Source organism: Rhincodon typus, chromosome 5 (genome assembly GCF_021869965.1).
Source record: "Rhincodon typus isolate 14 chromosome 5, sRhiTyp1.1, whole genome shotgun sequence".
NCBI classification, from domain to species: domain Eukaryota; kingdom Metazoa; phylum Chordata; class Chondrichthyes; order Orectolobiformes; family Rhincodontidae; genus Rhincodon; species Rhincodon typus.
In genome coordinates, this window is record NC_063336.1 from 20,790,495 (window position 1) to 20,807,187 (window position 16,693).

General features: G+C 39.7%; 1 protein-coding gene across 4 annotated transcripts in view; it reads left to right on the forward strand.

Annotated features, from left to right (window-relative positions):
- Positions 1 to 16,693, forward strand: part of wasf1 (WASP family member 1) — a 102,794-nt gene that overhangs the window by 49,830 nt on the left and 36,271 nt on the right. For 3 of the 4 annotated variants that reach the window (XM_048596816.1, XM_048596814.1, XM_048596813.1), the window contains exons 2-3: positions 7,404 to 7,564; positions 12,896 to 13,030. In XM_048596816.1, coding sequence (XP_048452773.1) covers positions 7,432 to 7,564; positions 12,896 to 13,030 — 268 coding nt within the window. In that variant the 5' untranslated portion in view covers positions 7,404 to 7,431. The remainder of the gene's footprint in view (positions 1 to 7,403; positions 7,565 to 12,895; positions 13,031 to 16,693) is intronic. The other variant, XM_048596815.1, reaches the window with a different exon arrangement.

The following is a 16,693-nucleotide window of genomic DNA, read 5'->3' on the forward strand; positions in this document are numbered from 1 at the left end:
ACTTGCACATTTTTTTTGTTTTGTAGCACTAGCTGCATTGATTCTGTCTTTGAATCCCCCAGCCATTCTTTTGTTCCAGTAATGCTGTCCGTAATAAATACTGCACCACCCTTCTCTTCTTCCTACTTTTCCTATCTTTCCAGAATCCTTTGTATCCAGGAATATTTAACACCCAGTCCTGATGTTCCTTGAACTAGTTCTCTGTTTTAGTCATAACATCTCAGCTCCGCACAGCAGTCTGTACTTGCAGCTCACCATTTTTTTTAAAAAAAAACTATACTTTGTGCATTCACCTGATTCACCCTGATTTTGAATGTTTTAATATCTCCATTATTCCAACTTCACCTATTGATGAATATTCTCTATTCTAGTGCTAACTGTGACTTGCATTATTTTGTGGACCTTGGTATACCTCTTGGATAAGTTATCCTGGTACTCACACCCCTACTGATTTCATTTGAACAGTCTTCAACAGCAAGAGTAGAGCGCCCCAAAGAAACTCAGCCCCAGATTTGTTCAGATGCAACCCATCTGGCTTCTGCAGTTGGCATTTCCCTCAGATCCAGTCCCAGTTTCCCAGCCATGTAAAGTCCTGCCTCCTGCACTATACTTTCAGCCATTCTTTAATCTGTCTTGTGTTCCTATTTCTGTACTCACTTGTGTGTGTCGTACAGGAATAATTGGAGGAAACTACTTTTGAGGTCCTGCTTGTGATTTTCTACCTAGTTCTGTAAAATCTAACTGCAGGACCGCATCCCCCACAAACATCCAGATGTTTTAATGACAGGGTTATGTTCTCATTTCGTTGGTGCATTTGGTTTAATTTCAGAGGATACATGTCAGCTAGACCATGTGAGGATGGCAGAATTTCCTGACAGTCAGATGGGTTTTTACAAAAATGATCACCATTAAGTTCATAATTTAAATATTAATTGAATTCAATTTTCACCATTATCTGTGGAGGATGTCACCTAGAGCGTTAGCCTGGTTCTCTGAATTACTGCAAGTACTAATATCACTGCCACTGCCTCCCCTGGTTAGAGTAAGCATCCATTTTCAACTCCATAGTTTCTCAGCATTCCCATCAAAATCTCCCATCAAGAGTGCATTCTGTAATCTCATTCAGCACAGTGGTAGTGCTACACAACATTCAGCACACTTGAGAAACTCTTCTCCCTCTTGTGCTTTCCACTGTTACTATCCCAGTTTATAACCAGAATAATTGAAGTTGACCAGTATTGATGATGTACAGATTTTGTGCATCTTTGTAATTCCCTGCAAATTTATTGCTCTATACCATTCCCTCCTATTCCAGTGGTCATAAAAGCTACAGCAACCAAAATCAGAGGTCTCTGAAGTATGGTGAGAAAGGTGAACCAGAGCGTATAGATAATAGATGTCAGGTCAATGATACAAGCCAGAACCAGGTTCAGAGAGGGAGGAGAAAAGGAATAATGGTGGCAAAGAGAGAATTTGAGAGGAGGATGAGTTAATGTAATTTTGATTAAAGAGGTAAGTATTCAGGAGCATCTGAAGCAAGGTGAGAGGGAGGTAAAGATATTTAAGGAGAGAATTGCTGATATTGAAACCTGGGAAGCGCAACTACCAATTAGGTGGTGAAGAAAATCATTGTTATATGAGGGCAGAACTGACTCGCTATCAGTTGTCAATGGAAAGAATGTAAAATTTCTAGATGGATCCAGCTGATGGATCCCATAAATTTGGGAGTGGCTGATGGCATGGAGAATTTTGTACACAACAACAAGCATTTTTAATTTGAAGTATAACTTGCAGAACTGTTGGCCGATGTACTTCATTGCCGATTTGTGTTTAATGTTCTAGCTAAGCTGTGTGGCTGCAAGGCAGTGCAGCAGGCTGTTTCATTTTTAAGTATTGTGTGATAACAGCTGAAAAACATTTAATAGTACTGCACATTGGAAAAACAGGACATAGCAATGTTTTGAAGAAGAGTATTAGCAATCAGTCAACATGACTTGGTGCAAGTCATGATTCAAAATAAAGATTCTGGCAAGACCCAAAAGAGATGGCCTTAGAATTGTATCAGAGATAGTAGGAACTGCAGATGCTGGAGAATCTGAGACAACAAGGTGCAGAGCTGGATGAATACAGCAGGCCGAGCAGGAAGGCTGATGTTTCGGGCCTAGACCCTTGGGTCTAGGCCCAAAACGTCAGCCTTCCTGCTCCTATGATGCTGCTTGGCCTGCTGTATTCATCCAGCTCTGCACCTTGTGGCCTTAGAATTGCCAGTGTTAAGCTGGAGAGTGCTCATCCACAACTTGTTAGTAGACAGTACAGTAAGAAACGTGGCAGAGATCATCCAAGTCTAATACCAGTGGGAAAAATTTAAATTGATTGCTGCCATTGTGATGATAAAAAACCTTAGTTACAGAAATCAGGAAGTCACATGCAAAAAGTAGTTGAAAAGAGAATGTGGGCAGAAGAAAAACTCTCCACTTAACTCTAACCTCCCCCCTCACGAAAGGGTCAAATGAGTAGTTGTTAAATGAGATGTTTCAGCTCTAGATAACCAAATAAAGTATGCTAGCTTAGCAGTTTTAAGTAGGTTTGTAACGATGTATATTGTCACCATGCATTTACTTTAAAGGCAGGACTAATTAATTCATGACTTTGATCATTAAAATCATTGTCGATTCTGCGTACACAATTTAGACATTAGATTTAATGTTCCAGCTTTTAAGGGGATAAAGTGAATACACCCATGGAAATCAGATGCTGCACTGGTTTTACACGTTAAATAATTTTACTCTTTACTCCAATTTTACAGTGCAGTCTGTCTAGAGATTCACAGTAAGTCAGTTGTGAGATGCACAAAGATCAGTCAGGGAACAGGTTACACGCTTCAAGATTCCTGACCTCTGGCCTGCTTTGTAGCCACAGTACTTGTATGGCTAGAGACAAAAAAAACCTGCAGATGCTGGAATCCAAGGTAGACAAACGGGAGGCTGGAAGAACACAGTAAGCCAGACAGCATCTGGAGGAAAGGAGAAGCCCACATTTTGGACTGAAGGACACTACCTGAAATGTTGACTTGAATGGCTAGTCCAGTTTAGTTTCTAGTCAATGGCAATCCCCAGGATGATGTTAGTGGGAGATTCAGTGATGGTGATGCCATTGAATATCAATCATTAGATTGTCTCTCATTGGAGATGGTTTTTGACTGGAACTTGTGTGGCACAAATATTATTTGCCACTTGTCAGCCCAAACCTGTCTTGCTGCATTTGGACATGATCTACTTCAATATCTGAGGACTCGTGAATGGTGATGAATCGTTGGCTGAACATCGTCATGTCTGACTTTATGATGGAGGAAAGGTCATTCAAGAAGCAGATGAGGATGGTTAGGCCAAAGGCACTACCCTGAGGAACTCCTGCAGAGATGTCCAGGAACTAAGATGACTTATCTCCAACAACCACAACCATCTTCCTTTGTGCCAGGTATGACTCCAATACCTCTGATACTCATTTATTCCGATTTTACTAGGGTCCTTGATGCCACATTCAGTCACATGCAGCCTTGAAGTCAAGGGCAGTCACTCTGTCCTCACCTCCGGAATTCTGCTGTTTTGTCCAAGTTTGAACCAAGGTTAAAATGATGTCAGGAGCTGAGTGGCCCTGGTAGATAGTAAACTGAGCGTTTGGGAGCAGCTAATTACTAAGCAAATGCTGCTTAATAGAATCATAGAATCCCAGTGTGGAAGCAGGCCATTTGGCCCATCGAGTCCACATCGACCCAGCAAGGAACATCCCACCCAGAGTCCATCCCCAGTCTTGTAAATGTACTGGAACAGCTTAGCTCCAGGTGTTACAATTTCAGGAGGACAGGTCTTTGCTATTATTGTTGGAATGTAGTCAGGGCACATAGCCTTTAAAGTATCCAGTGCCACTAGCCATTTCTTGATATTACGCAGTATGAATCAAATTGGCTGAAGACTGGCATCTGTGATTCTGGGAACCACTGGAGGATGCTTGTTGGAGTCTTTCATGTCCCATTATATGTTGAACTGTCATTTGTGTGTAATGTGAATCCTAACTGCTCATGCTACTAAGGACTTGTTCTGTTTCTCCAGTTTAATTGGAGCTGTAACCAATAGATCTAGCCGCAGCAGGGTCATTGTCACTGTGACTGTGATGCTACAAAGGTGCAGAGCAATTGCAGAGATATGCCAGTAAGCCCAGGACACACCCCAACCTCCAAAGGCTTTTTCAGCAGTCTCCACATAAAAAAGCCACAGCTGAAAATATCCTCAGGATGCAGAGGAACTACAGGTTGACCAGAAGCAATCATCCTCAATGCAGTTTTCTTCAGATGAGCTAGCTGCTTTGCTACTGCAAGTTGAGGATATCTTGGGATGCTGTCACAGAACTATGTCAACTGCTGCAGAGGGACCTGTGACCTGAAGGGGTTGAGTATCCATCCTATCCTGGTAGCTATCAATTATCAATGCTAATTTTTTTTATACAACAGGCTGCTTCCAGGAATCACTGGGGACATGTATATGATACCTTGGTTCTCAATTCAGCAATGTATCAAGACTGTTACCGATGCAATTTGTGCTAGATTACACCACCATCACATTTTCCTGTGATAAGAACGATACTGTAGCCCGGGCAGTAGGTTTTACAACATAACTCGCCACCCACAGGGCACTATAGACTGTACACAAGTTATATTGAGAAGACTTTGTCATAATAGAGCATGCTTAATCGACAGAAAAGGATTCCATTCCAAGAGCATACAAGTTGTCTGTGATTGTTGTGATTATATCTTAGAAGACTGCGCCAGGAGCCCTGGAAGCTGCTATAATGCATTTGTGCTTTAGAACAGTGGTTTGAGGGCTACATGCTTTCCAAGGATAGTTACTTTGAGATGAGAGCAACCCTCTGCAACCACAGCTGATGAGTCCATCATGCAAGCCCCGATTAAGGCCGAGCATAGACACCGTGCAGCCCATTCTTCAACAAGGGCTATTTTTGAGCAATGAAGCTCATCATCTTCAGGAGATTTAAAGCTTGGGAAAGTGGCAGCAGTCTTGCAAGGAGGAAGATGACGACGTCGAGAAGGCAGCACGTTACTCGGCATGGCAGCATCTGTGAAGAAAATATCACGGTTAACGTTTCTGGTCCAGAATTGAGGAAAGGTCACCGGACTCGAAATGTTAACTCCGATATTTTCTTCACAGATGCTGCCAGACTGCTGAGCTTTTCCAGCAACTTTTGTTTTTGTTCCTCATTTACAGCGTCCGCAGTTCTTTCAGTTTTAACATCACTGGGCATGATAGAGCGGCGCAGAGTCTGGCACAACAAATGGGCATGATTTAATTGATACCTGGTTTCAATTGACATAAGCTGGGTGCAGCGATCATTCATTGGCTCCAAATTTGCTCAAAAAGCAAGCAGTCCCTGTTTACACCCAGAAGCAAATGCGGGTTTTTTGTTTTGCTTGGGTATTTTTTCTTAACTTTTATTGAACAACAAAAATAAATGGTTTCAACAGTTTGAAGGCTTTCCAACATGTGATGCTCCACATTGAATAATAACAGCATTTGTAACAGCATTTTATGCTACACAAGGCATTAGGAAAAGAGTAGCACTCCCTTAGGGTTCTAACATTGCATGACGAAATAAAAATAAATAGTTCTTTTTCCAAATGGCAGGCAGTGACTACTGGGGTACAGCAGGGATCAGAGCTAGGACCCCAGCTATTCACACAGTATATTAATAATCTAGATGAGGGAACTAGAATTAGCATTAGAATGTCCTTTTATTTTAATGTACTAAATGTAACTATATGTAATATCTCCAAATTTGCAGATGGCATAAAGCTGGGTGGGGGGTGTGAACTGTGAGGAGAATGCAGAGATGCTTCAGTGTGATTTGGGCAAGCTGAATGGGCAAGTACATGGCAGATGAAATATAATGTGGATAAATGTCAGGATATCCACTTTGGTGGCAAAAATAGGAGGGCAGATTATTATCTGAATGCCTATAAATTGAGGGAGGGAATATGTACCAAGACGTGGTTGTTCTCAGACACCAGTTGAAGTTAAGCATGTAGTGTAACCGGAAGTAAAGAAGGCACATGGTATGCTGGCTTTCACTGCAAGAGGATTACAGTATAGGAGCAACGATGTCTTGCTGCATTTATACATGGCCTTAGTGTGACCGCACCTGGAATATTGTGCACCATTCTGGTCTCCTTTATTTGATAAAGGATGTTCTTGCTGTCAAGGAAGTGCAGCAAAGATTTAACAGACTGATTCCAGGGATGGCAGGACTGATGTATGAGGAGAGGTTGAATCAGTTACTATTATGTCCACTGGAGTTCTGAAGAATGGGGAGAATCTCATAACCTATAAAATTTTAACAGGACCAGAACCAGGGCTCACAATCTAAGGAGACTGAGATGAGGAGAAATTTCTATACCCATTGAGTGGTGAGCTTGTGGAATTCGCTACCACAGAAAGCAGATGAGGCCAAAACATTGGATATTTCAAGAAGAAGTTGGATATAGGACTTGGGGCTAAAGCGACCAAAGGATATGGAAAAAAAGCGGGAACAGGCTGTTGGGTTGAATGATCAGCCATGATTGTAATGAATGACAGAGCAGACTTGAAGGGCCAAATGGCTTACTCCTGTTGCTGTTTTCTATGTTTACAATCACAGCCAATCTGATATACAAAAATGCAGTATATATACAATTGTGAACTGATATTTGCAATGCAGTGCTACCTATATGCCCTCAGAAGCTTTTCATTTTCATTTCCCTCCACACCATGTTACTGTGAAGGGCTATTCCTGGTTGGTAGCATTTGATGTAGTGCACAGCTGGACATTAAATATGGTGCTGGAAATGCCAGAAGGACCTTGCAGTGACACATGCTCACATCACTGGTCAGTACATGATAGCACAAGTGTGGTGCCATAGAGGTGTAATACATGCATGAAAAGTTTAGCAGTGTAAAATTGCGTAAGAAAACTTGCTAGGGCTCATTCCCTCCATGAAACTCCCTGAACTTGACACTTAGCTAATTTTTGGTAAAATGTTGTTCAATCCCTCACTCCTTTTAATAGAGGGAACTCCACCCTTGTCGTAAGATCATCCAATTTTTAACTCTTCTTGTACTAAATTATTATGACGCAGCTTTACTTATCTTTGCATTCAAAAATTATTTTACTTTTGTGAGAATGAAAGCAGTTCTACACTGATTTTACTCTTTTTCTTTCTGTCTGCCTGTCCCTGGAAAAATGGGGTTTCATGAAAAATAAAGTAATAGGTTCCCACAAATTAAAAGTTCCATGATGTAATGATTCCGCCTACTTCTGAAGAAGGCTAATAGAAACATTCTTTTTCTCTAATCCAGGTTCCTCGTTCTTTAATTTTAATTCAGCATGCCATTGGTGAAAAGGAACATAGAGCCCAGATATCTGTGCCATACAGTACTGCCAGGGAGTATCCGGAATGAACTGGAATGTGTGACGAATGTTTCTTTAGCAAACGTAATCCGGCAGCTGAGTAGCCTAAGTAAGTAACTTGCATTGAACCTTAAATGCATTTTCCCATATGTTCTGGTATTGCAACAATAAATTATGTATCTAAATTAAAACATGTTATTATGTAACACTTGCACCATAACTAATAAGAGTAGCGTTAATCACTTGGCATATATGGCATAGAAATTGGTTTTATGGTTTATTGTAAAACTTGAAATTTTTTTCCCTGTATCTTTTGAATGAGCCATTGCATATTTTAATAAGGTGGCACGGTGGCTCAGTGGTTAGCATTGCTGCCTCACAGCAACAGGGACCCACCTTGGGCGACACTCTGTGTGGAGTTTGCACATTCTCCCACTGTCTGCATGGGTTTCCGCTGGGTGTTCCGGTTTCCTCCCACAGTCCAAAGATGTGCAAGGTAAGTGGGTTGGCCAAGCTAAATTGCCCATAGTGTTCAGAGATGTGTAGGTTAGGTGCATTTGCCACAAGAGATGCAGGATTGCAAGGTTGAGGTAGGGGGATGGGTCTGAGTGGGATGCTGTTTGGAGGGTCCGTGTGGCCTGCTGGGCCAAGTGGCCTGTTTCCACACTGTGGGAATTCTGTGATTCTTTTCACTTTTTTTTGAACGTTACCTTGATTCTTTTAAAATACTTGAAATGATTACATCATTTCCATCTTTTAGTTTTATAGATGTAGTTGAAAAACTTATGCATGATTACTGTATGATACAGTGGTATTTCTGATGCTTTTAAATGGCTGGTTTAATGAAAGGTTAATGCACGCTTGTTCAGTGACTATGAAAAGATGCCTATCAGGTGTAAACCCAGGTAAGTGAGTTCAGACTGACCAGCAAATTATTCTCTTTCCTTTTGGACCAATGCCTCCATCATAATGGGATTTGTGACACTAATTTTATGATTTATTCTCAACCGATAGGTGACTTTCTGAACAAAAACAATGTTGCTGGAAAAGCTCAGCGGGTCTGGCAGCATCTGTGAAGGAGAAAACAGAGGGTTAACGTTTCGGGTCCGATGACCTTTCCTCAGAACTTAGATAGACTTCAGAAAGTCACTCAATCATTTCCACCCCTTCCCTCTCACCATTTCTTGACGTAACAAATTATATTGTAAAAACACAGGATTCTCTTCATTAACCTAGTCAATGCATATCGAGTGATAGTGCATTTTGCAGAGGTCAAATGACAATCAGTGTGCTCGTTGTCATGCCTTTTGTTGCCTGAACCATTCTTATGACATGTTTCTGTTATGTGAAGATTTTATACTTACATTAGATTGTAAACAAATGAAATGATCAATTGATATAACTATTGGTGTGCACAGCAATTGGTACTGGGACCTCAACTGCTTGCAATTTTAGATGAAGAATGGAAGGTATGATTACCACTTACAAATGATACAAAATAGGAAGGTGTCTTGTAAAGAGAAAAATGTAGTCAAAAGGATATACAGTGAGCTCCCCTTAATTAGTACCCAAGCATCTAGAATTCTTATAAAACTGGCAAAAATTTCGAAGAAAATTTACCATACTTGTGAGGTTTCTTCAAAAATGCCTATTTGAACTTGGCACATGTTCACCTTCCATGCACAGTACTCCTAGCTGCTGCAAGCTGCGCTGACCATTGTCTTTCCTTATGCAGATGCCATTACAGTAACAGCTAGTTGAATTTGTGGTCATATTATATCTGAAATCTTTCACATGTTGATCTACTATTTTGCCTAAGATGACTACTATGCAAGGACTAAAGTGAAAAAATGTTGTTTTGACTTCAAAATAGGAATATATGAATGACTGGAAAAGGGGAGCATCATATACTGCAAAATCCTAAACTTAAAGTCTTGAAAAGTGCATTGTATGAATGATTTTTGTTAGAGTGTGGAGGGTGCACATATCTCTAGATCAATGTTTGTGGAAAAGGCAAAAGAACTTTATGAAAAGATGAAGATCACTGAGCCATGTGCCTTTTCTCAAGGATGGTTCACTCACTTTGAGATGCAGCATGGGATGGAAAAGTTTGTTATGGCTTCCTGTTGATTGTGTTAGTGCTATAAATCCAATGAAAAGCATTTTCAGAGATGAACTTGATGAATGGCTGGATGTAAACAAAGATGCTTTTGTAGAGCACCTGCGCCCTGTTAACGAAAAATGACACCACTTTCTCGTCGCAAACTACTTCAACTCCCCCTCCCGCTCCCTGGGCGACATGTCCACCTGGGCCACCTCCAGTGTCACAATGGCGCCCTCCGGAAACTGGAGGAGCAGCACCTCATATTCCACCTTGGGAGCCTACAACCCAATGGTCTAAATGTGGACTTTACTAGTTTCAAAATCTCCCCACCCCCAGCCTCATCCCATGACCAACCTTCCCTCTCATCCCCACCTCCTTGACCTGACACAACCTGTCCATCCACTCCTCCCACCTCACTGACCAATCCCCACCACTGCATATATTCACTTACCTATCACCATCCTACGTACCTTCCCTAGACCCACCCCTCGTCTCCTCTCTCTCTTTATTTCATAGCTCCCTTCCCCCATTTCTGAAGAAGGGTTCTGATCCGAAATGTCAGCTTTCCTGCTCCTCTGATGCTGCCTGGCCTGCTGTGTTCCTCCAGCTCCGCATTGTATTATATCTGCTTATGTTACAAATGTTTTGGATAGTAACAAACCTAAAATTCAAGAAGAATAATCAAATATTGAAGAAGGGAGCAGGTTGGAAGAGTGTTATGGCGGTCTGCTGCTGAAGGATTTGAAAATATCCTTGTAGTGATTGTTATAAGATCAGCCAGCTGGACCTTACGGAATATGAGTTCCCTGACTGGGGCTGTAAATCTGGTCCAATCAGGAAGATCTGGCTGACACCTAAAAAAGGCTCTGGTACATGACCCTGTATGAGGCAGTACTATAGTCAAGGACTGTTTGTGTCTTAGTAAAAGGTGACTTGGTGATTGGGTACAGACCTTTTGTGGAGTTAATTCAGTCTTGAAAAGTAGAAAAACTGCTATACTGCACAAACTAATGCAGTTTCACTTCCTCCATTCCCAATCTTTGAAAGAAGCGAGCAAAGCATGCAAGCAGGCAGATAAGAAATTTATTCAAGAGGGCTTTGCGGCCAAAATCCACATCATCTCAGTCCTCAACATCAACTGTTACTCAAGGCACAAGTGCTAGTTCTGTTGATGACCCTGATCAAATAACTCACTAAGTAAATTGCACTACCCTTTTGACATGTAGATTTAAGATTTTTTTTTTATTCAAAAGATTTTGAGCATATACTGTATTGGGTTTCTGTAAGAGTATTTCTCATGCAACTGGCAGGTTCATGTAACCAACACCCCTCATTCCCTATATATGCCAGATAATGGGGAGTTTATTGCAGATAGGTTAAATCAGAGATTTGGATGTCCTAATGCATGAATTACAAAAGATTAGTTTGCACATACAGCAAGCAAGGGGAATTGAATGTAAAATAGGGAGGTTACGCTTCAATTCTATGGGACATTGTGAGACCAGATCTGGACTTCTGGGCATAGTAATCATCTAATTTAAGGGAGGAGGTAGTCCAGAGAAGGTTCACTAAACTAATAGCTGGAATGGACAGATTGCGTTTTAGGGAAAGATTAGACAGTATTTTGATGACTTGATTGAAGTACATAAATCCTGAGCATTCTTGACAGGGTAGCTATGGAGAGGTTGTACCATCTTATGAGAGAATCCAGAAATATGGGGTCACTTTCTAAAAATCAGAGGTCACGTGTTTAAAACAGATTAGCAATTTTTGTTTTGGGGTTTGTGTATTTGGAATTCTGTTCCTGAGAAGGTGGTGAAAGCAGAGTCATTGAATGTTTTTAGGCAGAGAGATGGGGGTTAATAGGTTATCAGAGGTTGGCGAAAATGTGGTTTTGATGTTATGATCTAATCAGCCAGCTTTTTGAATGGCATAGCAGCTCGCAAGGCTGAAAAGCCTACTTTGCTTCTGATTTGCATATTCATTCATTTGAATTTTTATCCTTTAGGTTCAATATAGCTCTTAAGGAAACCTGGTACATTTGGCCACCATTGGTGCCCTTGGTTGACTGTCCAGGGGAAACCTAATGGAAACCTTAGGTCTAGAAACAGGCAATGCAGGCAATTGAAATAGTTGGGGCAAGTTAAATCACACAATTCTGTCTACACTCCCCTGTGGGTACAGCTGTAATATGATGGATACTTACTGGAATGCACTTGAGTTTTTCTTGAAATATGTTGATTGGCTCTGGGGTTAAAATCTCCTGTACTTCATACTTGGACAGTTGTTCATCTGTCTTGGATTTCCACTCGCTTATTTCCTGCCTTGTGAATTAAAAGTTGGCTAAACAGTAGAACATTCAGAATTATGAATAATGCATGTTTTGAATGCAAGTTTGTAAACAGTACAGTGCAGCAACTTTGAAGAGAATTGTAAGTGAATTTCTAAGGGTATAGGTTGGTGGATTGTACAGGTGGAAGAAATTTAAGTAAATGCATGATTATTTTTAAATAAATGATGAGATATACATTCCTAATCATAAAACTTTAATGAGAATAAAAAAGCTAATCAACTTGGGGGTTCAAACATATCTTTAAATGTGGTAGGAAAGTCCATGAAGTTTTAAAGAAAGAATTGTTGGGTCTAAGGTGCGTAGTGTAAGAAAGTATGATGTTTTACAATATAAATGATTTACTAAGCACACCATTAGAATAACATGCCTACATTAGAAGCTCTGGTTTAGAAAAGTTAAGGTCATGATGAGGATGCTAAAGAGATTTGCTAAGATGAGGGAATTTGTTTTAAGAAACTTACGAAATTCACTAGTTCCTTTGGAAGAGAGAAAGGTGAGAGAAAACTAATAGAAGTATGCAAAATTGAGAAGTTTTGATGAGGTAACTGGTTAAAAATCTGTCATTGGTTAGCAAGTTGATAATTAGAGGGCATAAATTCAAGTTCATTGTCAAAAAGAAAGCTAGGAGAAATTTTCTTTCATGTTTCTGGTGGAACATTACAGCAACAAGGCCATCCGTGATAACTTTTTAAAGTGAAATGGATAAATAGTTTTAAAGAAATTTCGAAAGGGTATGAGCAAGAAAGGGATGGAAATTAAACCAAGTAGACAGATCAATATACTTTAAAGCTTTATGATTTATGAAAATAATTTTTATTGACTGATTTCTTCTCAAGTCATCTTAATGATCTCACATAGCATTCCTTTGGACTTGTGGATAAATATCTAAGCTCAATTTTTTTTGTGACTTCTTCATTGTTGCAATCTTAGCGTTCTTTTCCAAACTTCAACCTGATGTAATTTTTTTTTGAATTGCTCTTTAGGTAAATATGCTGAAGATATATTTGGGGAGCTCTTCAATGAAGCTCATAGTTTCTCCTTCAGGGTTAACTCTCTCCAGGAACGTGTTGACCGTCTTTCTGTTAGCGTGACACAATTGGATCCAAAAGAGGAGGAACGTAAGTTTTTTTTTTTTTTTTTTTTTTTTTTTTTTTTTTTTGAAAATCTGCATTATTGTTAATGAACTGCATTATGCGTAAGCTGCTGATAAAAGTTGCTGCATATCATAAATTGTCTTTGGATCTTCTCTGAAATTGGTATTCTTCTTTCATGTTGTAGCAAAAATCAAATCAAGTATCAATATCAAGGCAGATATACACGCCAAAACTTTGAATTTAACAGTGTTGATATCCTCTGAGGATAGCATTTGATAAGTTACTCCAAGGTCTGACAAGGAGAGCTGTATTAATCTATAGAGAAATTGGAAGCATCTGCCATGATTGCTGCTGAAGCAGTTGATGGTTGTTCATTTTTTGCAAGCAAAATTTGATTATTGTACTTCACATCTTCTGTAAGAAATCTACTTTGTCTGGCACAGTTCCTCCAAGCAATTGGTCATCGAGGCTGAGGGAATAGCTGAAGGCCTTTGATAACTGTCCAAAATGATTGTCTAGATATGACTGACCTAGCACCAACTATCTCAAGTTGGTCTAGTTCAGATAGCTTAACTAATGTTGTGGTTGTATTTTGGATCATTCATGTACCCAGCGTATGTGTAATGGTACAATGTTTGCAAGCACAACTAGCTAGGTTACTGGTGGCACTAAAAAGTGCCAGCAATAATTTTTTTGTCAAATCCAGCTGGACACTCATCAAATTTTGAGATGCATTTGAAAACCATTCAGAGCAGTACTATACGACAGTGTACACTATACAGTGAAATTACTATTCTGCATGTACTGCAGTCGCATCTCAGCCTAGTTAAGTTTGTCTGCCACTTGTTCCTCAAAATCCAAATTGCACTTGCAAAACTTGAAATGTATATGATTTTTGAAGTTTGTGTGACCCCAATAAGACTACTTTCATTGTGAAGATCATAGACCCTACTTACCAAGTTGGTTAATATGATATAGGCTTTTTAAAAGCCAGATGCATCATGTGAAATCAACGATGTCAATGGTTTATTCAATCATTATCGCAATGTGGCGCAGTGTGTTTTCTTCAAACCAGCTCTTCAACATAGAAAATATCCTGTCGCCACAATGAATATTTTGGATTAACCCTGTCACTCATTCCAAGTGCAGTGTTCTGTCATTGGGACAGATCAGATCTCCCGTGGTTTTTCTCTACGCTGATATGTTGTACAGGATGACTAATACTTATGGTTGCAAATCCTTCAATTACTGAGATGGAATTTTATTCCTTTTTATACTAATATATTTATTTGATGTATACTTTATGATATGTTGATGTTGCGCCTCAACGCCAACCGAAAATCCTGAGGAATTTGAATAAGGTTCAACAATATGGCTAAGTACTTCAACATTACCTCGAAAAATAGCAAGAGTTAGTTTGCTTGAATCAGTCTTCCAACTGAAATTGCTTATCTTTTTACATAAATAGTAGACCATTTACCCTGCTGTTTTGGTACTTAGCATTACTAAATATTACTGAAACATCAAAGCACCAGCAGCTTAATTAAAAAGATCCATAGAATCTTCTTGAAGTTGATCTGGCCCTCTTTTATTGATGAGATGTAGTAATTACCTAATTTGTTGTTTAACTGCTCTATTCCGCTGCAGCCTTGTAAGTTTATTTCTTTCAAATGTCCATCCAATTTTGTTTTGAAATATTTCATCATCTGTTCTTCCATCACCAGTGTAGGCAGTGTGGTCCATGTCATTACCACTCGCTGCACGAAATGTTCTTCATCCTGCTTGCCCTATTTTCTTGCTCTTAAACCTTAAATCTGTCCTGTCGTCTCTGTACCATTGACTTTCTCAACCTCCCAGAATCTTGCACACCTCTACAAAATCTCTCGCCAATCACATTTGGTCAAAGCAGAATAACCTAGTCTTGAACCTAAAATCCCTAATTCCTGGAACGATTGAGTAAATCTCGTCAGTATATTCTCTGGACCTTTGCACATTTTTAGAATGATCATAGCATAGATCTGAACCATTTGACTGATTGTCTCTGCTGGCTGTTGAAGGAGCAATTCACAAGTGCTACACCACCCCTGCCTCCATCATGTTGTTAATGGCCCTCCCATTAATGGGAACAGTTTTATTCTACTCTGCAAGGAAAAGAAGCCTGAATTTCTCCCATCTATCTACAAAACTAAAGTTCCTCATCCTTGGGACTGTTCTTGTAAATCTTCTCTGCACATTCTCTAATGCCTTAATGTCTCTCATGAAGAGTGATGACCAGAACTGAATACTCTATTCCATTTATGGCCTTCCGGCTCTTTATAAAGTACAGTAATTTCTGTAATATGGGAAACACATGAACCAATTTGCACACAGAAAGCTGCTACAAACAGTAATACGCTAATGATCTGGTAATCTGGTGATATTAATTGGGGAATGAATATTGACCAGGGCACCGAGAATCATATCCTTGCTTCTATTCAAAATAATTTGATCGGATCTTTGACATACACTTCAGAGGGAGAGATAGGAAAAGAGAAATAACAAAGAGATACTAATTAATTGAGTGAGCTCAGTGACAAATAGACGCAGGGTAGGCGAATATGAGGTCAACCAATTGGAGGTTAAAAAGAATTAAACTTTTTATAGTGAAAAGCTAGAAACAGTGGAGGTCCAATGAGACTTGGGGTCCAGGTAAATATGATCATGAATAGATGCAGGAAAAGCTTTGATACTGTAATTCAAAAAAAGTTAACTGAATACTGTCCTTGGTCTAGCAAACTTTAAAGTATAGAAGTCATGCTTCAGCCATGCAAAGACCACAGCTGAATTACTGTTAATAGTTCATGGCAGCAGAGAACAGTGTATTGGCCTTGGAGTGGATTCAGTGTAGATTGACTATCTTAAACAAAGACAGAATACCACTGATGAGAAAATGAACTGGATTAGTCACACAATTACTGTGGCTACTAGAGGATGTCAGAAGCTGGGAATGTGGTGTCAATTAGCTCCCCAGCTGAAGCCTCAATCTTTACCTCGATGTTTTCTTCAAAAACGCCTGTTTGAACTTGATGTGCCAAGTTCCAATGTGCATATGTTCACCTCCCATGTAGTAATACTCATGAGATGAGAGCCACTACTAGTTGTGCTGACCATTGTCTTTCCTCATGCAGGTGCCATTACAGTAACAGTTAGTTCAATCTGTGATCATATTGTATCTGAAATTTCTCACCCATCTATCCACTATTGCGCCTAAGATGACTCCCATGCAAGGACTAAAGGATTTCAAAACAGAAATATGTGAAAGACTGGAAAAGAGTGAAATTCACAATGACCTTATGCAGGAATTCACTGTTGGTTCCTTAACTATCTGTGACATGAAAGAGCAAAATGAAAAGTTTTTAGAAAGTTTTTTGAGATCAGAGTGTGATAAAAGTATATACTTCATATTCCTAAGCTTGAAGACTTGGATAGTGCATTGTATGAATGACTTTTGTTAGAGTTTGGAACGTCCATGTACCTCTGGACCAATGCTTATGGAAAAGGCGAAAGAATTTTATGAAAATATAAAGATCATGGAGCCATGTACCTTTTCTCAATGGTTCACTCACTTCCGAATTGATCATGCCCCAACCCCTCTCTGCCCTATGAATTATTTTCAAGTTTTATGGTTATAGCATTAAAAGCTTGTAA